We start from the raw sequence: 23,200 nt of genomic DNA, 5'->3' as shown, positions 1-23,200 counted from the left end.
TAGGCTCTGTTAGGGAAATGGTTATGGAGGTTGGGTAATCTAGATAAAAAGGGATTTGTTGTGGCATGAAGTAATAGCTAGCATACATGGTAATTTAGGAAATGGTTGGGATGTAGGAGTATCTGATAGGGCTACTTTGGCTTCACTATGGAAAGCCATCCACTGCATTCCACCTCTTGTACTTTGTTTTGTCATGTACACCCTTTGCTTAGGGGTTTCTGTTAGGGAGGATACTTGAGTAATGGAAGGATCTTTTTTTTTGTCTTAGATTCGGTTTCCTTGTATAAAAATGAGTGTGTCAATTTTTGGTTCCTCCCTTACTCCCTACGGGTCTTAATTGGGATTTGGTTTCCGTAGAGGTCTAAGGGACAATGAAGTTTCATCTTGTTTGGATCCTCTACAAATCCTTCAAAATGTTCGTTTAAATCTTGATATGCCCGATGAATGTATTTGGGCCCCCCACCCTAAGGGTTTGTTTTCTTGTGCTTCTTTGTTTAAGACTCTTTGTATCCCTTCAGGCCTTCCCTCTTTTCCCTCTAAAGAGTTCTGGTGCAGGCCCATTTCACCCAAAGTAGTTCATGGGAAGATTAATACTATAGATGTGTTACAAAAGAGTCGGCCCAATTCTTGTCTCTCTCCTAACTGGTGTCTCTTGTTTAAAATCCAATAATCAGAGTTGCTATGACTTATTGATTTGTTGTCCTTTGGTTTTTCTTTCTTTTTGGGTGCAGGTGGACTTTACCATCATAGGTTAATATGCTATTTGGAGATGTGTTCTTTTGCTGCCAATATTTGGAACTGGGTTGTTTCACTATTTGGGTGCAGGTGGAACTTGCCCTCCAAGTAAAGCTGCTGTTCATTCCGGTTGCCTTTGGGAGATTGACAAAAAGAGGGATGCTAATGTGGAAATGTATCAGAGCTGCTACCTTGTGGACTCTATGGGAGGAGAGAAATGCTAGAATATTTCCAGAAAAGGAAAGAAGTCTTGCTAAAATTAAGGAATGCATAATGACAAGGACAGTCTCGTGGCTGAAATCTTCACACTTGTTGTCAGATTACTCCTTTGATGACTTAAGGAGAAATTGGGCAGCAGTGGCTTCTACAGTCTCCACAAAGAACAAATCACAAGCTGAATGGGAATCTCCACCAGATGGAGTGGTAAAACTGAATTTTGATGGTAGCTGCCGAGGTAACCCAGGGCCATCTGGAATAGGAGGGATTCTGAGAGACAAAGATAGCAACATGTTGTCTTTATTTTCAGGACCAGTGGGTGTTGGCGATTCTGTAAGGGCAGAGATACTAGCAGCGGTACAAGGTATACAGATGGCCAGTCAACTTTGAGTGAATGATTTGATAGTAGAAGGGGATTCCAAGGTAGTAGTAGGCTGGTTGACAAGTCCAGAGACAGCTTGTTGGGGTTACAGGGATCTGTTAAAGAAAGTTAAATGGCTGACAAGGAATATGTCAGTCAGGTTTCAGTGGGTCAGCAGATCAGCAAACGCAATGGCTGATTCTTTGGCCTAGCAAGGGTTGTCAAGGGGAGATCTGTTTTGGGCCACTTTGTAACTGTGCTTCAGGCTTGTGTTTGTTTAGTGTTTATGACTCAGTCCTAGGGGGAGGTAACACCTTGTGCCTCTTCTTAGGCTGAATGTACTGCTATTTTTTGAATTAATAAAACTACTCTCATTTATCAAAAAAAAAAGTAATGTGGAGATGTGTTAGAGCAGCCTTGGTGTGGACCATTTGGGAAGAGAGGAATGGTAGAATTTTCTCAAAAAAGGAGAATAGCAAAGAAGTTATTAGGGATTGTGTAATGATCAGGGTGATCCATTGGATAAAGACTTTGGAGTTGTTCTCCCAGTTTTCCTGTGGTGATGTTTGGAGAAATTGGGAAGCAGTCGCCAAAAGCTCTTCAAGAAAGTAGAGTGTGGAGATGCATTGGTTAACTCCAACTGAAGGTTATGTAAAACTGAATTTTGATGGGAGCAGTCAAGGTAATCCATGTTCCTCTGGAATAGGAGGGGTATTGAGAGATTCATAAGGTAAACTGCTAACTTTGTTTTCTGGCCCCATGGGTATGGGTGACTCTTTCAAAGCAGAACTGTTTGCAGCAATACAGGGAGTGCAGATCTCCAATGAGTTACACATAGTAGATGTGGTGTGATTGAAAGGGATTCAAAGTGGTGGTGGGGTGGTTAAAGGATCTAGACTCCATAATCCTGTGCTACTGAAATGAAGTGAAAAAGTTTAAATGGCTTATCAGGAATGTGAACCTTAGGATACAATGGGTGAGGAGATCCGCAAATGGGATGGTGGATGCTTTGGCTACTCAAGGGGTGCATAGGAATCATTTGTTCTGGGATCAAATGTAACCTTTTTTTCTGGTTTATAGAGAGGTAGCATCTCGTGCCTAAGGGATGCTTGTCAAGCTTTATACTACCAGATAAAGCTAGTTACTGGCATTAAAACACACACACACACACACACACACAGGGGACTAGTTCTGTACAAGTTATAGGTTCTAGTGAAGAGGAAGCCAAAGACTGGTAGTTGAGATGGTTGATTAACATCGCTCCCATAGTGGAGACATGTGATCAAGCTTGCAGAACTGCAGGTTCTCTGTGGTCTGGGCAGTGGGCCTCACATACCCCCTGTTCTATCTCCATATATGTCCCTACTAACCTCTGATTAGTTAACCACTTAACCCAACTATTTTGAGAATATGTTATTCTTTAGCTTTAAATTTATTGTTATCCACGGATCTAGCTTTCTTTTCATTTATTGTTATTTTTTCATCATTCATAATTTTATGCTGCCCTTGACTGTTGTTTGCAGGCGGATGTATTTCTGGCACCCCAGATTCATGCTGGAATCACTCGGTTTAAACTTGACATGGTAGTGCCTCCTACATAATTTGATCTGTTGATTGGTTTCTGTAGGCATAGGAATATTTATTTTGTTATTATATCACTTGGTTTAATTTAGGATCCTACTTTAGACTAAAATATTTCTTGCCTTTAATTCTTAATGTTTTTCTTTTTGCAAAAGAAAATTTAGGTGGATGAATAGGATACGATGTTTTTATCAGTTACTCAACAAACTGCTGTATCAATACTAATCAAATGATTATACATTGTGTGAAACAAAGTAGCTGAAGTTTCTTCTAGTTTTGTTGATTAAACTGTCCAGAAATTAGCAGTTAGAAGCAGCCACTACAAGATGCCTGGGATATAGTGATGCTCCTAGAGCGTCTCACACACATAATGGTTTAGTGATGGTCTTAAAAGTGTACAGAGTAGGAGCTTTGTTTTATGGCTTTATTATAGCCCTGTTTTATTATTCTTCTTTCTTTTGATTCTGGTCTGTTTTGAACTTCCTTAAACCCCATTTCTGTTGCTATTTGGGACGCCATACACTGATTTTCTGTGAATACAGTTCTTATTTCTCAATCTGACCTTTTTTTGGGCTTGTTTCTCTTGAAATGACTCCTCATAAAGTGTACATCATCACTGTTAAACATAATTGAATGAACTATAGAATGTGGAAATTTCATTTTGATATTTATGTTGAAGCAAAAGGGCTGGAAGGCTATTTTAATGGTTTGGTTACTAAACCTGATGAAAGCGACGCTAAAACTTATTAGCAATGGAAGTTGGGCAATGCAAAACTGGTTAACCTGGATTCTTAGCATGATTGAACCTAATATTGCTGTACCCATGAGGAGGATGCTCATTGTCTTTGACATGTATTCCTAATTGAAGGTCTATTATCAATCTAATATGGCAAGGCAATATCAAAATCAGATTGAGTTAGAGATTTTTGAATTTTGTACATATCGATTCTTCTAATTTGGCGGAATGTGTCAAATATCTATAGAAGTTTTTTGAGAAGAGGAAGATGAATTCAGTTATTTTTGATACTCAGACCAGAATATGAAATCATCAGATCCAACATTTTGAGCAGAGGAGTTCTCCTTGTTTTAGATTTGGTGTTTGGTGAGCTTCCAAGAGAAGTGACAATGCTTCTAATCGTGATGGATTTGAAGGGAAATCATTTGAAACTGGTGTTGATACTGCTTTTGTTGTTTACAGAGAGAAGAAATTAGGCCCTAAAAATTTGTCTACAGTTAAATGCTATGAATGTAAGGAGTTTGGTCATGTGGTGTCTCGTTGTAAAAAGAAGAATGCTTGCAGTTATTGCAAACAATATGAACATATTATTTCCTGATTGTCCTATCCGTCCAACATAGGGGGCTTAAAAGAAAACCCAACCTCGTGCTTATCAGGCCATTGAGGGCTACCCAGTCTAATAAGATAACTTCTACTAGAGGTGATTCCTTGACTTCCTTAGATGAAGAGAAAATTCGCAAAATGGTATCTTCTGATCTCTTCCTCATTCTCTAATCTCTACTATTGGCCTATTTGGTAAGTCTTCTAGTTATTTGGATTATAGATTCTAGTGCCTCTAATCATATAATAGGGGCATATTCTAGTCAACTTGGTAATTTGCTTGTACCTCACCATAACTGCAAACCTTATTTTTGTTGGTCAATTGATTGACAAGGGTAACATCGTTTTTTCTTTTTCTTTTTTTTACTCGTGATGGTTGTTTGATTCGGGAACTACAAATTAAGAAGGTGAAGGGGAAAAGGCATAGGCAAGGCTGATTGTTTGTGTTGGAATTCAAGAAGTTTCCTACTCCAGCATCTGCATCTCCTATTTATTTTACTTCTTTTGAGTCTGTCTTTTTTGGTCATATAAACAATACTTGGGATTTATGGCATAAACACGTTGGTCATCCCAATTCTGAAAGATTGAAATTGTTATTTGATATTGGTTTGATTAAGAATAAAATTTCCTTTTTTCAATCTTTTGGTAATTCGTGTGCAACTTGTTATTTAAATAAAAGTCATGTTCTACCCTTTTTCTTGTTTTGTTGAACACACTACCTCTCCCTTTGAGATTACACATAGTGATGTCTCAACTTCACTTGTTATTTCACAATTATGAAATGAATACTTTGTGTCATTTATTGATGATTGCAGCAGGTATACTTGGATGTACTTCCTATGTTGGAAAATTGGAAGTATTTGCTACCTTCAAGTTGTTTGAAGCTATGGTTTGTACTCAGCTCAGATGTAAATCTAACCTGTAATAATCTGAAGTGAAGTAGAAAAGAAGGGGAAGATGGAAGAAAATGGAAGAGAGAAACTATAGAGGAAGTAGATGGAAGAAGCGAAAGAAAGGAAGAGAGTCTATCAAACCTCTCCAGTCCCCCACTATTGTATATTATTCTTTGATTGTAAAAGGAATACAATTACATGAATACCCGTAGTAGGGCAGCTAACGCTAAAAACAAAAATAAGAGAAATAAAATCCACTAATCACAGATATAAAGCATAAACATAAATAAATAAATAATAATAAACTATGGACCATTCAGTCCACCTCAAGCTGAGCATAGATATCAATCATGCCTTGCTTGCTTACATAATGTTTTAACTTTGCCTTGGGGACATCCTTGCTCAAAACATGTGCTAGATGTTACTCAAAGGCAATGAAAGGAAGGTAAAATTCTTTGGAAGCCACTCTCTCATAAAATGCCAGTTTACTTCAATGTGTTTTGTCCTATAATGCTGAATAGGGTTGTGAGCTATGTTAATTGTAGCCTAGTTGTTAGAGTACAACATTAAGGGCTTATCATATACAATACCCATCTCCTCTAGAAGTGAGCTGAGCCATAACAACTCTGAAACTCCATTGTCCATGGCCCTATACTCTGCCTCAGTTGAAGATCTAGCTACTCTAGACTACTACTTATTTCTCCAAGAGACAATGTTCCTTGCTACTAGAGTATAGTAACCAGTTGTAGATATTCTACCATCAATACTACTAGCCTAATCAACATCTGTATAAGCGTCTAGCTTCATGTATCCATACCTAGAGAAGAGAGTACCCTTTCTTGAAGTTTCCTTCAAGTAACACAAACCCATCCTCAACAACCATATGTGTGTTTTTGGGGCATGCAATAGGTGTAGAGGTAGGATTGGCACCAAGCTTCCTAGTCTTTGAAGTGGTCTCTATTAGACAATGTGATGTAGAACGGAAGGGGGTCCTATTAATTTAGGATCTGGTGGTGGGCTTTGTGGGGTGAATGAGGAGCTGTGGGTGATTGGAGATGAGAATATGGATGGAAAAGCAAGTAGAGTTCTTGTTGTGCACCAAATAATGAGTAAGAAATTGGAAAAGAGAGGTGAACTCTTGCTGTTAGGATAAACAACATAGAGATAGAATGCCTAGAAGAAGAAATAAGAGAGATGGGGGGTGGGGGTGTGGAGAGAGAAATTTCTAGCAACAACCAGAATTCACTAAACCAAACTTTATTTCTTCAAATTAACTCTTCTTTACTCCAATTGCAATGAATCTATTTATGGACTCAACTCACTAATGCAGATGTCCCTTTACAGACTCCAATTTGGACTAGGAAACTGATCCTAAACACTTCTAATTGCTTTAAAGATAAATCCATAAGTAATCCGTTAGGACACTTAAATAAGGACTCCAACTCCTAAACAACACTAATACACTTTCCTAATCCCACTGAAACTAAGTAGGTTTGATGTTAGAGTCAATTAGAGAAGGGTATTTTGGTCTTTTCCCTTTATTTATTGTGTTGGTTGTATGTAGGGGTGAGCAAAAAACTGAAAAACCGAACCGAAAAATCAGTTAACAGAACTGGTCGGTTTGGTTTCGGTTCGATATTCTTAAAAAACTGACAGTTTCAGTTCAGTTTCGGTTTACCATTTAAAAAAACCGGCTGTTAACCAAACCGACCGATATATGTGTATATAATAATATATATATTATATTATATTTTTTATTTTCAAAAAGGTTCAGCACTCTGAGAGACTTTCAATTTCAGCCTCTCTTTGAACCAATTGAAAGTTCGGCAGAGTGCCAGTCTCACTCTCTTCGAAACTCTACTAGTCTGCCACTACCAGACTCTCTTTGAAACTCAAACAACTCAAGCCTTTTTGTCTCTTTGAAGTTTGAAATTTGAAACCAAACCTTCTCAGCTTCTCCCACTCTGTCTTTTCTCTTGTCTCTCTAGTCTCTCTGTTCTCTTCTCAGTTTTCCGCACGGCCCGCGTCAACCACCAGCACCAAGCGGCAACGCCGGTTGCCGCCTCGCTGGCAAGCAAGCACCAACACCATTCAGTGTTGGTAGTTTTGAAGCATCTAAAGCATCTGTTGACTTCCGGTGGGTGGTGGTTTTGAAGCATCTGGGATCCTTCTTTCTCTCTCACCTCTCCTCTCTACAGCTCCGCTAGCAACCACCAGCACCAACCAGTCCGGCACCAACAGAAACCACCAACAGTTTTAGGGTTTTTTATATTTTAAGTGCATAAAAAAACTGAAAAACCAAACCGTGGTTAACCGGTCCACCGGTTAACTGATTGCATCAGTTTGGTTTCGGTTTGGATATTTAAAAAGCCGATCAGATCGGTTTGGTTTGAAAAAATACCCCACGGTTCGGTTAACCGAACCATGAGCACCCCTAGCTGTATGTCTCCTCATATGTAGGGGCATTTCAGTCTTTTGTATTTTATTTTTCAAATGTTAAGTATATGGTCGACTGGGTTAGATGAATAGTCTAACAGGTTCGACACTTTCTCTTCTTTCTTCTTCTTCTTCTCCTTCTTCTTTCTCTCTCTTCTCTTCTCATCTCTGTTTGGCTGAAAACTTACATGGTATCATAGCGCCATTATTAGTTGACTGCAACCTTCTTTCTTCTCCTTCTTCTTTATTTCCTATTTTTTTCTTGGCACGAGAAATTTGGGTTAGAGAAGAAGAAACCCAGGTCTCTGCGGCAACATCTAGAGGTTCGTGACAGTAGGATTTCTGCGGCAACACCTAATGTTTCATGACAGTAGGGGTTCTACGACGACTTTTTTTATGGTGTGAGAAATCTGGGTTAGAGGACTGTGAAGTAACTCAGGTTTTTGGTTCTGGTGACAGTAGGCAATTACAGCAGTTTGAGTGAACAAGAAATCCAAGTTTTTGTCTGTGTGTGGACCTCTGTCACTATATGTGATAGTTGTGGTGGTCGAGTAGGTGTAGTGGTTGTGGTCTGACCCTCTAATGAGTAGTTTCAAGAGGGATTTTGGGTGTTTTTAAATCTGCCTGTGCAAAGATCAATGGTGTTCAAAGTGGTCGAATGCATGCTGGGACAAGCTAGTGGTGACTTTAAGTGTGTTGGTGTGGAAGTAGGACAGTAGTGCAGTAGCTGGAAATTTTTTTTTGTGACCAGCTTTGTAGAGTGATATGGCATCGGTAGGTGATTCGAGTGGTGACCAGAAATCGAGTGTGATGATGTCCTCTAATTTTTTAAGTGTCCAAATGACATCCATCAAACTCAACGATGAAAACTTTGTTCCATGGCCAGGTCGGTGGAAGTGTTTTTGAAGTCCAAGAAGAAAGTGAAACATGTACGGGAGGAGAAACCAAGTGATGAATCTCCGGGTTTTAGTGATTGGGAGCAAGAGGATGCTCAGATCATGACATGGTTGTGGAACAGTATGGAGCCTAAAATCAGTGTTAACTTCATGTTTTTAGATACAACGAGGGATATATGGGAACATGCCAAGAAACTCTATTCGGAACAAGACAACACTACAAGGGTTTATTAGCTTTACCAAGAATACTTCAGTTTGCAGCAGGGAAATCAAACTCTTGAAGAATATTATGCCAACATGAAAAATCTCCTGAATGAACTTAATGTCTATCATCCCTTAATCTCGGACGTGAAAATTCAGCAACAACAAAGGGAACAACTTGATGTTACGCGGTTCTTGGTGGGACTAAAAGTAAAGTATGAACCGGTCAGAGCGCAGATATTGGGAGGATCTGCTCTCCTGACTCTCGAAGAAGTGTTTGCCCGTCTCCGTGGGATATCTCTTAGCCCCTCAAAGAGTAACATAACTTCCGATAGATCAGCACTTGTTAGTACTTGAGGTGGTTCTTATGGGCACAGAGGAGGTGGTTGTGGTAATCCTATGGGTGGTCGTACTAGTGGAGGAGGTCATGAGTCAGGGGGAGGCCGTGGCAGAGGAAGGGGGAGCACAACAAGGAAGTGCACACACTGTGGGAGTGAAGGACACAGTTAACTTTTGTTATGATTTACATGGCCCCACTATCCACATGGGCTAATCATGCAGTTGGACCAACTTGTTGGTGGTAATGAAGTTAGTGATACTCAACCAGTTGGTCCAACATCTTCTACAGTCACAACTACTTCTGGGAGGGAGATGATGAGTATTCCTAGAGAGGAGTATGAGAGATTCTTTAGGCCATTTCACATCAGAACACTGCCACCCTTGCTCATTTAGGTATAGCTTGCTTAGCATCCAAACCTTCACCCTGGATAATTGACTTTAGAGCCTCTGATCACATGACCGGGACTCTAGGTGTGTTTTCCTCCCTCTCTCCAACCTCTACATCAAATAATGTTACCCTTGCTAATGGATCTACTTCCCCCATCTACGGTGTTGGTAATATTACCATTGCATCTCTATCTTTGTCTTCCGTCTTATACATTCCCAAGTTTCCTTTTAATCTTATGTCTGTTAGCAAATTGACAAAATCCCTCAATTGTTCCATCACATTTTACCCTTCCTCTTGTGTTTTTCAAGATCTAACGACGGGGAAGAAGATTGGTGGAGGGCATGAAGCTGGTGGATTGTATTATCTTGATAGTGGAGGCTCTACAGTTGCGCTTCAAACCTCCTTGTCTCCTCTTCAGTGGCACTGTAGACTCGGCCATCCATCTCTTAAAGCTCTCAAGCTTCTTGTTCCATCATTGAGTAGTCTGTCATCTTTGCAGTGTGAGTCGTGTCAGTATGGGAAACACCACTAGGTTTCCTTCAGTCTTAGAGTTGATAGTCGTATGTTGAGTCCTTTTGAGTTAGTTCATTCGGATGCTTGGGGTCCAATTAGAGTTGAGTCATACAATGGTTATAGATATTTTGTAATTTTTGTTGATGATTGTTCCAGATGACATGGCTTTATTTAATGAAAGAAGTGAATTATTTTCCATTTTCCAAAAATTTCATGCTGAAATGCGTTCACAATTTGGTGTTTCACTTAAAATTCCTCGTTATGACAATGGTAGAGAGTATTTTCTTTCTTCCTTTCAGAAATACCTGGAACAACATGGTATAATTCATCAGACCTCTTGTGCCCACACTCCTCAGCAAAATGGGGTAGCTGAGATAAAGAATAGACATATACTTGAAACTGTTCGGTCTCTTCTTCATCATATGAATGTTCCTCAACGAATATGGAGTGATGCAGTCCTTACTGCTTGCTTTCTCATTAATTGTATGCCTACGTTCATTCTTGATGGTCGTTCTCCATTCTCTATCTTGTTTCCTACTTTGTCTCCATTTTCGTTGACACCCAAGAACTTTGGGTGTGTGTTCTTTGTTCAGAATCTTGGTCTTGATTTATACAAGTTGGATGCTCGTTCCATTAAATGTATCTTCCTTGGCTACTCTAAGATCCATAAAGGGTATAAATGCTACAATCCTATTACCCGAAAATCCTTTGTTTGTCTTGATGTTACGTTTTTTGAATCAGTGCCATACTTCTCTGGTTCTGATACATATCCTTTGCCTACGGAGGTTCCTCTTCCTCTTCCGGTTGCCGATTCCATTCCGGTGGTTCCTCTTCTGCCTGGGTCTCCCCTAGTCTCGTTATAGGAGCGTCCTGAACAACAACCAATTCGTCAAGTGTATACTCATTGACAGAGGCCAGCACCTTCACCACCTTCTACTCCAACGACAGATCTAACCTCTTCCACAACTGACTTGGCTTCTGATCTTGACCTTCCTATTGCATTGCAGAAAGGTAAACATAGTTGCACACTTCACCTCATATCCAATTATGTTTTTGTATCTCACCTTTTTGCTTCCCATCTCCAGTTTATTACTTTGTTGTCCTCTATATCCATTCCTAAGGATGTTCAGGAGGCTCTTACATCGTCAGGATGGCGAAAAGATATGGAAGAGGAACTCTTTGTTCTTCATCATAATCAGACATGCAAATTCACCTCTCTTCCCCCAGGTAATCATGTTGTTGGTTGTAAATGGGTGTATGCTGTTAGGTATCTACTGGATGGAAGAGTGGAACGCCTGAAAGCCCATTTAGTTGCAAAAGGGTATTCTCAACTTTATGGTGTAGACTATGTAGAAATCTTTTCTCCAGTTGCAAAGATTGGCTCCGTCTGTGTGTTAATTTCCTTAGTTGTCATGCATGATTGGCCTCTATTTCAGCTTGATATTAAAAATGCCTTTCTTCATGGAGATCTTCTAGAGGAGGTGTATAAGCTCAATAAAACAATTTATGGGCTTAAATAGTCTCCCCGTGCTTGGTTTGGAATATTTAGTGAGGTGGTGAAGGAGTTTGGAATGAGACAATGTCAAGTTGATCATTCAGTATTTAGCTATGAGTCTGTGGTCGGGAAGATCTTGCTGGTAATTTATGTGGATGACATAGTCATAATTGGCAGTGATAAAGTTGGAATTAATAGATTGAAGACCTTCCTACAAGATCACTTTTAGACAAAAGATCTTGGGAAGTTGAAGTATTTCCTAAGTATAGAAGTTGCTAAGTCAAAGTGGGGCATAAACCTCTGTCAGCGGAAATATGTACTTGATCTGTTGGAAGAAACAGGGTTACTAGGTGCTAAACCAGCTGAAACCCCCATGGAGCTGAATGTGAAGTTGGCAAGTGACACAAGTGAATTGTTTGATAATCTTGGAAGGTATAGAAGGCTAGTGGGAAAACTGAATTATCTAACTACCACTAGGCCTGATATCTCATTTTCTGTCAGTATGGTAAGTCAGTTTATGCAGAGCCCTCAGGTACCTCACTGGGGTGCAGTTCTTAGGATTGTGCGGTATTTGATAGGGGATCCAGGTCATGGGTTATTGTACAAGCCAGGGGGTACTCTTGAAATAGTTGGATACACTGATGCAGATTGGGCTGGATCTGTATCAGACAGAAGATCCACCACAGGTTATTGCACTTTTCTCGGAGGAAATCTTGTGATTTGGAAGAGCAAGAAGCAGACTGTGGTAGCAAGAAGTAGTGCAAAAGTAGAATACAGGGCCATGACACACACTGCATGTGAACTAGTGTGGTTGAAGAATCTATTACAAGAAATTGGGTTCTCAGTAAGCAAACCCATGAAGCTATATTGTGACAATCAGGCTGCAATTCACATCTCATCCAACCCAGTTTTCCATGAGAGAACTAAACACATAGAGGTAGATTGTCACTTTGTAAGAGAAAAGGTCATCAATGGTGTGATAAAGACAGAGCATGTGAGAACAAGTGATCAATGGGCATATCTGTTCACTAAAGGGTTGAGTTCAGGGAGAGTGAGCTACATATGTAACAAGCTGGGATTATATGATATATATTCTCCAACTTGAGGGGGAGTGTTAGAGTCAATTAGAGAAGGGTATTTTGATCTTTTCCCTTTATGTATTATGTTGGCTGTATGTCTCCTCATATGTAGGGGCATTTCAGTCTTTTGTATTTTATTTTTCAAAAGCTAAGTATATGGTCGACTAGGTTAGACGAACAGTCTAACAAGTTCGACACTTTCTCTTCTTTCTTCTCTCTCTCTCTCTCTCTCTTCTCTTTTCTGTTCGGCTGAAAACTTACATTTGAAAGCACCATAAACTACTAAAAATAGTAATTACGAGAATTACTATAAACTGTAAATCACAAAGTTATCATAAATAGTAATTTTGAAATAAAAATCTAAAAAAACAGAGCCATTTTATTAAGACAGCAACAACTAGAAAAAAGTAAAAAACTGAAACAATACCAGTATCCTATAACCCAATTCTGAAATTGGTTAGGAATTGGAAAATTGGTTTGTTTCCCCAAGAATTCTTTCCTTGCTTCTCCATCTCCATCACAATGTTTACATTTTAATGTTTTTGCTCAAGTGTATGGTTTGGAGGGTAAGGTTTCATGTCCCCCTCCTGGTGATTAATAATGAAATTTATCTTTTTCTTAAAAGAAAAAAAGATTGGCCTTTAGCTTGAGTTATTTATTCAAGGTTTCCATGCTTCTTTATGTTGGGATGCACCCCCCTTTATGTATTCCTCATGTTTTTATGCAGCAAATTAGGGATGACATTATGAAGGAAATGACTGCAAAATATGAAATTAGGATTTCTGGATCTACTAATTAGAAATAAAAATTAACTCTATCCGTTGATTTGAAAATATTATGTGTATTTTGGAATGATAATAGGAAGAGCTTTGACCAATCAACCCCACCCCCTGGATGAATTTTGAAGAAAACCAACTGATTCATTACCACTTTTGTGATACTGGTTGATTCATTATCCCTTATCATTACATATGATTGATTGTTTTTTGCATGTTTTTCTTATTTTGATTGCACTACTTAGTAGTAAATATTGCAATGTTGGCTCATTGAATACAATTACAATAAGCAAATATGAATGATGATGATGATGATGGTGCTTAGCTTTCTCAGGCAGGGAAGTAGGGGTTCTATAACCAGATCATTTTTGTATTCGGGAAGGAAACAACTTTAAAGGCCTGCAAAAGGCCAGTAGTGAATAATCATATAGACAAGCTATTAAACAGGCAATAGAGGGTTTCTAGTGTCAATATCAATTTATTGCAAACCAGAAGGAAAAACGAGAAAGCACTACTCCCCTGTAAAATACGATATGGATCATGCACTTGGTGAACACAATGATGATAAGTATAATGGTGGTAGTGATTGAGAGCCACCTAGATGCTAGTGGTTCGGGGAGTGTGTGTGTATAGCTTCTAACTTTGACTATATGCAGTTTCAATGTGTCGGATTTTATATTGAACTTTTAATGATAACAGTAACACATCATGGGGATGAAGTAATGAAACTTCTATTAATATTGTATTGAATAATATTCACTATTTCGCATTTACGCAGGGTACAAAGATCCCCACTCAGTATCAATGTACATGTGCATACAACATGGCATTTGTTCAGTATGCCGTTGATCTATCCAAATCATTTGAATATACCATGTTGCAAATCTTTGGATGTCACATGGAACTTGAAGAGTTGAAATATCCATGTGGCATTTAGAGGCTCCATTACATGATTGGTTGACAACATCATTTCTATGGTCACACATGTAGAACATTCCTGTTGTACTCCAATGTTTATTTGCACTTTTCTACTTTCAAAATCTTATTACAAAAATGCATTTTATCAAACAGATTTTATAATACAAAGTACATAGTAAGTCCAAGTTAGATTCACTACCTTTAGTTTAAAAAATACAAAAAACAGAACTCTATCAAAACACACCCAAACGGTTCACTCGTTTACTACTATTGTACATGAGACCATTATGAAAATACAATAGCTTTATTTTGTGTAAGTGCTTCAGTGCTTGCTACCCAGTTACTATCCTTTTTTGTTTTCCCCTTTTGTTTCAGAATTCTGTCATTCTGACTACCCCGGAATGTGTTTATGATTATGTATGCCATGGATTATAATTTTGCTGCATGTCACTACTACATCACGTCCCATGGTTCATCTTAAGGCCTCACAAGGATCTCTTGTTCTTTTATTGTCTTCAGACTTCGTTCCCACTTTTATCCAGGCTTCACGAATCATACAATGAGATACCAGCTTTCCAAGCTGCTATGCCAGAAAAGCAGCCAGATGGCCCGGATTACATGAAAACATAGATTTTTCCTATTTAAAAAATTCTGTTGGCACATTACATTATGTTATTGTAATAAGAGTTCTTTTTATTATTATTATTATGACAGATAGGTTTATACTTGAATCCTTTGTTCCGCTGTGATAAGGTTTTGGGAATTGTTGTACACGAATGGACCTGGCTGTAAGTGTGTGTTGGATTTTAATCTCATAAGAGATTAAATCCAATGGGTTTGATTGGTCAATTACATGAGAAATTGCACCTGTACATTTGTTTGAAAAAATAAGTTTTTTTCTTACAAAACCCAATTTTGAACTTGTCCCACATTGGAAAATTATAAGTTTTGTTTTCAATATTTCAATAGGAGTTGATTTATACTCCTTAGAATTAGTAGAGGAGAGTATGGGGATTCGATATCACGCAACGTGCGCCCGTGTGTGTGACGCAATGAGGCGCACTTTGCTCGCACCCGCGTGGCTTGCGATGGGCGGCTCTGGTTTTGGTACGTTGATGACCGTTGATCACCATTGATGAATCACCATTGATGAGATCAACGGTTACGATTCAATCGGGTATGATCAAGAGGCACAATTCAAAGTTAACAGTCACCAACTGTTAACAACTTTTTGAACAGTCACAATGGTTGAAATTGTGATCGTTCAATGTGCCTTCTCTAAACTAGCACCTACCTTTTCCTCATACCTCTTCACAAGTTATTTAAGGGGCATGAATCAGACTCAAAAAATACAATTTCGAAATTCACTATCTCTCTCTCTCTCTCACAGTCCGGTCTGTTACAGTCTCACAGAAGGTTTCTTTGGATACTCTTCAACTTTGCTGGTTGTAGATTCTCGTCCAAGGCTCTGTTGTATATTGAGAACGAATTTGCCTGTAACCCAACAACAAACTCAGTAAAACTGAGTGGGGGCAAATAACGTTCTAAAGATAGTGTCTTCAGACGCGCCTCAGAGCTTCTCCTCTTAAGTTATAGTGACCCCATCTTCACCTACAGTGTGTAACCTTCAGAGTGTGAAAAAAAATCTAGGGTAAATTGTTGAAACAAGTTTCTAACACTGTTGCATTTACACCCCTTCCATTAGAATCCACTAAAAGAAGGGGCAAAATGATTAAAATACCCTATCACCCTTACGTTTGATCTGTGTTTTTTTTTTCAAAATTTCCCTTCTTTTAGTCTATACTTAATCTGCGCATATGGCATGTGCATCTTTTTACTATCGCTAAAAGCTTGAATTCTCGAACTAGCAATGAATTAGTATTCTTCTGTCTTGGTTGATTAAGTACTTGACAACCCTTAACAAGGCTACGTTGAATAGTTGACCTGCTATGAGGTTCGCGAATCTCTAATTCAATAAAGGATTTGCTTCGTGGAATCTAGGTTTGGTGTAGTGGGGCAGAGTCCATTACTTGACTGTTGCAAGAAGCGTCCAAGTACAGGCAATCTTGGTTAACCACTGCTCAATGGCAATTCAAGGTCCAGAAGCTATGGAGTTATGACTTGCTGGCTGGTCCGTCCTTTAGGAAGACAGTGACATCAACAGGATGTGATGACTCTTGGGCTCAGTTTGGAAAGAGTACAAATACAAATATGTACGATGCAAATACATACAAAATACAAGGTTTTGCACTACATATTTGTATTTGTACTCCTTCCAAACTGAGCCATAGTCTGTGTTTGATTGCAATGTAAATAAATTTTCCATGCAGTGCAAATGATTTGGGTGTAAATTCAGACCTATTTTTGTTTCAAACTTTTGCTTATTTTGTTTGGTTGCAGTACAAATGAAGTAAATTAAGACATGAAGCAGAATAGAGTAAAATCCAAAACAAAATTAAACAAGAATTTGCATTTTTTACATTTGCACTTTAATGCATTTGTACTAGTGCAAATAAATTTGCATTGCAACCAAACACATCAATTTGTAGGATAGTGACAAAGTAATTACTAATTAGCACCAAAAATTTCATGGGCAACTCGGGAAGGCCCCAAACCCATTTAATGATTTTAATCTGGCATAGAAGCTTGTTTTTTGGAACAAGGATGAATATTTGATAAATTGTTTTTTGCTTACAAATTGTCACCTTTTCCAGATTGTCCTTGTTAAGGGACTGTGGTCTTTATCTTTATTCGGGGTAGGTGATCTTTGGGGACTGATTTCCTTGATCTAAACTGAGTGTTAGTTGATTAGAGATGGCTCAAGACTTTTCCTCTTAGGCCACCATTGTTTCATTGGTTAGACAGTCTACTAATAATGGAGAACATTCAAACTTGCAAATTACTAAATCAAACTTGAAGGGACTAATTTCTTGAATGTTCCCAACCTGTTAAGGGCGGTCAAGGCAAGTTCAGTCACTTGACTGGAAAGACAAAAAGATTTGCAGATGACAACTCATTGTTGGATGTGTGGTAGCAGGAAAATATGATCATTATATTTTGGTTATGTAACTGTATATATGACACTCCAAATCAGTAGAGGTAAAATATTTCAGCTTAGGCAGGATACGACTGTCAGTCTTAAGCAAGGTGAGATGAGTGTGATTGCAACCTTTATAGGAGCTTGATTGCTATAGAGTGCTGATCTTAGTGCTGAGCAGTATGATTCTTAAAAATCAGGATTGTGTAATTGAGTTCTTGCCTGGGCTGAATTTTGAGTTTGAGATTGTTAGGATGCAATTGTTAGGGCGGACTGACATTCCATCCATTGATGAGGTCTATTCTATTATTCAACAAGAGGCTTCTAGCTATAATGAAATCAGATCTGGAACATTCTACATTTTTTTTTTACGGTGGCTGGAAGTACATCATTAGGGAAGAGGAATGTAGTTGGCAAGGAAGAGAATAAAAACTTGGTGTATGATTATTATAAGAGGACTAGATACACCAAGGAGGTTTCTTTCTAATTGTATTCTTCTTGGTTTAAAAAGGGTAAACAAACACAAAAACCAAGTGCTCATAGTGCTGTCACCTTGGAAATAAATGAACCAACTAAGTTGCCTCATGACCACCGAGGCACCGACTACTTCTATTGGGAATACTTCTCATGTGGATCTTCATACTCCTAGGGAAGAATTAATCAAGCTGCTTCTTTGCTCATCTTAGGCCCTGTTCGCTTTTCGGTAAGTCACTTACCCATGTTCTTTTATTTCCCATGTAAATAAGGAAATGACCATCTTAGCCATAAAAGTTCCATTATTAAAAGGGGCATTTTTGTCCCATTCAAGTATTGACAACTTTCCCCTAGATGGGAAAGTTAATTTACCCACCTAAGAGATGCTATCACTTACCCATGAATATGGGAAAGTTAATTTTCGGTAAGTGATGCTCAAGAAAATAAACTTTCATTGGTCCCCACATAAATATGAAAAATGAACATGGATTTCTTGGTCAATGAGAATCAAAATCTCATTGACCAACTTTTCCCTCTCTTAAAATCCAAAAAAAGAATGCCCCCTAAAAGTCAATAACAATTCTTTATCTCATTTGGGTGGTGCTTGATGCTTCTACTTTTTCATCCTATTATCTACTAGACATGCTTCTAATGCTTTTTCGCTCATCAATTTAAGAGCATTGAACCAAATGATTGATATGTCAGGGAGGGATAAGGTGAGAGTCGCACATGGTTCTCTCTTTCATATTTGTAAAGCAAGAGATATTCATTTGAACTCTAATTTTAGGGATTGTTTGGTTCACAGTCGAATCAAAATTGGAATTGTAATCAAAATCCTTTGGAACCGGAACCGATATGGATGTTAGACATTTTTGTATGCCCTTAGCTTCAATCAAAATCGATGTACTTTATGAGTTTATTGTAAATAAATAAAAGTGCATATTTGATTCATGTTCCCTTGTTATGTTTCTGTGTAATACCCTTAAACTGGACACTTATTGAGACTCGTGTTAGTTTAGAAAGTTCACACCAAGTGGGTCAGTCTGGGGAGACCTATCCTGACAAGGCTGACACTGTGGTGCCATCAAGTCGGTTGAGGTGGTTTGTCTCAGCTACCGGGGTGAGACCCCAAGCACATACAGTGTGGTATTAATTGAATCTTTGAACTGGACCAGATTTTCAGTATTGCCCTGGACCTTGGAGATTGATGGGCAAAACTGGAAAGTTACACCCGACCCTTAGACTCGATTATGATACTGCACTAGGTGTCGGATCGGGCTGTCTTTGATGTACCAATCAGTGAGATCCTTAGCGGGGGTCAAAACCTGGGTATGTTGGGACAATCCGAGAATTCATCTGAGTGGGTGATCATAGTGACAGGATCAGCCCCTTTGTCGGAGAAAGGTAATGATCGGGGATGCGCTCTCACTATTGGAAACCAAGACTGTCGACAGCCAATTTCAACCGTTGAAATTTGTTTTGCAAAGTATATTTTATATGAGATATAAAAGTATATATATTATGGTTTCTAAAATGTTTGCAAAAGGTTTTAATTCCCGAGATCCATATAAGTGGAGAGTACAACATTGTTCCTTGCAGCCAAGGGAGAGGTCCTCTCTTGTTTGGTAGTGTATGATCATTAAGGGCTGAGAGGTTAAGTGTAAGACCATTGACGATAATACCTAATGGGCTAATCTTGCATCTGCCCACAGTCCCTGGGTGTTACAAGGTATCTTGGCCTAGGGACCACTTAGGGTAAATGTTGGGCCCATAGAGCCCATTTGATGGGTTTCAGGGGGTGCACTGTCTTTAATAGTGTATTCGACTAGGCCTTGTAACAAACGCTGGGCCGAACCCATGTGGCTGATGTGTAGATCAATATTTGGGTCCCACGCCATACAAGGAAGCCCAACTGGGTAGCAGTTAGGAAGGTTGAGTGAGCACATAAGCTTAATGGGCCTAAAGCCCATTTCGAACTGGGCTATTTATTTAGTTAATAAAGGGGCGAATTCTGAGATAGATTAGCAGATAGGATATGGTCTTAATCCTATCAACTCAGAGAGTCCAGATCTGAATGTGATTCAGATCTAGAAACCTCCTAATGGGATTAGGATAAATCTAATCTAATCTGCAGATAAGATAAGGGTTTAACCTTATCACTAGAAGAGAAGGCTGATCAAAATATGATTTGGATAAGTACCTCCTAATGGGATTAGGAGCTGATCTTTTAAGTTAACAAAAATAAGGAGGGGGCGGCAGCCTTGAGAGAGACCAACAAGAAACACATCAGATCCTCTTTAGTGCTGAAATCAAGAAGAGAGAATTCTCCAGCCTGCGAATACTCTCTTGCCGCCTCCCTACTCTTGTCGCCCTGTTTGCCAGTTCGATCTCCAGCTGTGGGAGAAGTCAAGATTGGATCTTGACATCAGTTCTTTGAGAAAGGATTGAAAAGGAAGCTGTGCTCACATTCCATTCTACTGTTTCTTGCGAATGACAGAGTTCTTGGGGAAGAACACTGCTGATTCTGTTCCATCCTGCACTGCGCCATTTTCAGTGGGAGCAGTCTTTGGATCCTTCCTTGGGCGTGAACACCTTCTTTGGGAGATATTACTTCTCCGTATCATGTATTATTCTCTCCCATTCCTTTTGGTTTAGATCTGGTTCAGTTTAAGGTTCAAGATTGATCTTTGAAAATATGATTTTCTAAATAGGGAATGTGATTCCCAGTTGAAGGGAGAGAAAAATTTTTGAAATTCGCCCCTTATTCCGCAATTTTTGGTCGTCCATGTGATGGATCTCTCATCCCTTTCAATGGACTATTCCCATAATTTGTTTGGTTCAAACGGGAATTGGAATGGGAATTGAAATCAGCAGGAATGAGATTTCATTCCCAAGGAAGGGGCAGGGAATGGCCACTCCCTCAAATGGGGAATGCCATTCTAGCAGAAATGTGAATTAGATTTCGATTCTACCCAACCAAACAGTTAGAATCAAAATAATTCATTCCTATTCCAATTCCAGACCCCTGTTAAAGGAACCTTTTTCCTGATTCTTGTGGACTGGAAGTTGGTGGTCTCTAACTCTTCATTTCAATCGTCTGTTTGCAATCATCTATCTAGTGTCCTAATAAGTTTAAAACTTATTTCTGCCATTCTAGATTGGATCATCTTACATTTTAGTCTATGAGAGTTCTGCTTTTTTATTATTAGTCCAAGGCTACAAGCATTGTAGAACATTTTATTCTGCCATTGTTATGATGTTTGTGGCCCCTTTTTTGTTATTACCATGGTTTTTAAAACTGACCCAAAGAACGAATTGGTCAGGGGTCCAGTTCCTGGGTTGAACGGTTGGCTCGTTCTAAAAAAATAGAAAATTTAAAAAAAATTAAAAAATGGTCAAAATCATTCAAAAAGTTCGAACGGTTAACCTCCCGGGTCAGCGATTTGTTGACCAAAATCAACGATATTTGGAAAAAAATCTGATTTTCTGAAAAATGGAATCAGTCACCTGACCGGTTCCCAGTTTTTCTAGTCTGACCATCCGGTCTGATCCGATTTTGAAAACCACGGTTATTACTATGGATGGCATCATGTACTTTTTTCTTTACTTTTATGGACATTGTACAAGATATATGTTGCTTTATGTGATTAAATTAAGAGATGAAGTTCCTGGACTTGAAAAAAAAATACAAGATGATTCTCTAACAATTCAAAAAATCCATAAAGATTTTCAGATTGGATAATGAAAAGGAATATTCTAAATACTAATTGAGTCTGCGTTCTATGCACCCGTAGGTTCATGGGATGCATGAACCCGCCAACTAGAGGAGACCACATCGGCTTTTCGCAAAAAGCACTAACTTTAATGGGTGTTCAGCTATTAACTGAACAGACCCGGTTCAACCACATGCAAGAAGACAAAAACGTAAAAAAAAAGGTGTGAATAGGTGGCAAGAAATCCGAGCCCTAATCTCCATTTCTTGTCCTCATCTCCTCTGAGCCCTAACCAATCCTTGACTGCAATGGCAGCAAAAATCCAACATTTTGGCATGTAAGGTACTCTCCCTCCTCCTCCTCCTCTTCCTCCTCCTTCTTCTAATGTTATGTTATTTTTGCGTGTTCTCTTCTCAACAGGTTTTGATTTTCACTTTAATTGCATATTCAACATTGGCAACATTGGCATCTTTAGTCCCCGAGTTTGAATGACCTGAAATCTAAAAATTCAAGGGTTGGGTTCTATGCATGCAAACAGATCAAACACCATATCTTGACCATCCACTTGCAACTTTTCAGAAGAAAATTAGCAGCCAAAACCGTTAAATCACTTTCCATGGGCTATAGTTTGCGGATGATTGTATCATTTTTGTTGAGGCATCTATCAATGCTTGCCATAAAGTCAAAGAGATTTTGGATAGACTTGCTAAAGGTTCTGGATGTTAGACAGTTTTGTATGCCCTTAGCTTCAATCAAATTGATGTACTTTATGAGTTTATTGTAAATGAATAAAAGTGCATATTTGATTCATGTTCCTTTGGTATGTTTCTGTGTAATACCCTTAAACTGGACACTTATTGAGACTCGTGTTAGTTTAGAAAGTTCACAGCCAGTGGGTCGGTCTGGGGAGACCTATCCTGACAAGGCTGACACTGTGGTGCCATCAAGTCGGTTGAGGTGTCTTGTCTCAGCTACCGGGGTGAGACCCCAGGCACATACAGTGTGGGATTAATTGAATCTTTGAACTGGACCAGATTTCCAGTATTGCCCTGGACCTTGGAGATTGATTGGCAAAACTGGAAATTACACCCGACCCCTAGACTCGATTATGATATTGCACTATGTATCGGATCGGACTGTCTTTGATGTACCAATCAGTGAGATCCTTAGCGGGGGTCAAAACCTGGGTATGTTGGGATAATCCGAGAATTCATCTGAATGGGTGATCATAGTGACATGATCAGCCCCTTTGTCGGACAAAGGTAATGATCGGAGATGCGCTCTCACTGTTGGAAACCAAGACTGCCGGCAGCCGATTTCAACCGGTGAAATTTGTTTTGCAAAGTATATTTTATATGAGATATAAAAGTATATACATTATGGTTTCTGAAATGTTTGCAAAAGGTTTTAATTCCCGGGATCCATATAAGTGGAGAGTGCAACACTGTTCCTTGCAGCCGAGGGAGAGGTCCTCTCTTGTCGAACAGTGTATGATCATTAAGGGCTGAGAGGTTAAGTGTAAGACCATTGAGGATAATACCTGATGGGCTAATCTTTAATCTGCCCACAGTCCTTGGGTGTTACAAGGTGGCTTGGCCCAGGGACCACTTAGGGTAAGTGTTGGGCCCATAGAGCCCATTTGATGGGTTTCAGGGGGTGCGCTGTCTTAACAGTGTATTCGATCAGGCCTTGTAACAAAGGCTGGGCCGAACCCATGTGGCTGATGTGTAGATCAATGCTTGGGTTCCACGCCATACAGGGAAGCCCAATTGGGCAGCAGTTAGGAAGGTTAAGTGAGCACATAAGCTTGATG

General features: G+C 39.1%; 1 protein-coding gene across 4 annotated transcripts in view; it reads left to right on the top strand.

The window, feature by feature from the left end:
- The window catches only part of LOC148853054 (glutathione S-transferase zeta class-like), a 119,102-nt gene extending 104,026 nt beyond the window's left edge, over positions 1–15,076 (top strand). For all 4 annotated transcript variants that reach the window (XR_016098749.1, XR_016098748.1, XM_088942853.1 and 1 more), the window contains 2 exons: positions 2,836–2,895; positions 14,683–15,076. Coding sequence is in view for 2 of the 4 variants with exons in the window: in XM_088942853.1 (XP_088798979.1) it covers positions 2,836–2,895; positions 14,683–14,793 (171 nt within the window). In the remaining 2 variants the exon portion in view is untranslated. The remainder of the gene's footprint in view (positions 1–2,835; positions 2,896–14,682) is intronic.
- The last annotated feature ends 8,124 nt before the right edge of the window (positions 15,077–23,200 follow it).

The sequence above is a fragment of the Nelumbo lutea genome, chromosome 5, assembly GCF_056320005.1.
Source record: "Nelumbo lutea isolate HS-2025 chromosome 5, American lotus-T2T, whole genome shotgun sequence".
NCBI classification, from domain to species: Eukaryota; Viridiplantae; Streptophyta; class Magnoliopsida; order Proteales; family Nelumbonaceae; genus Nelumbo; species Nelumbo lutea.
The sequence above is the reverse complement of the archived record's forward strand: the minus strand, read 5'-3'. Positions and strand labels throughout refer to the sequence as shown.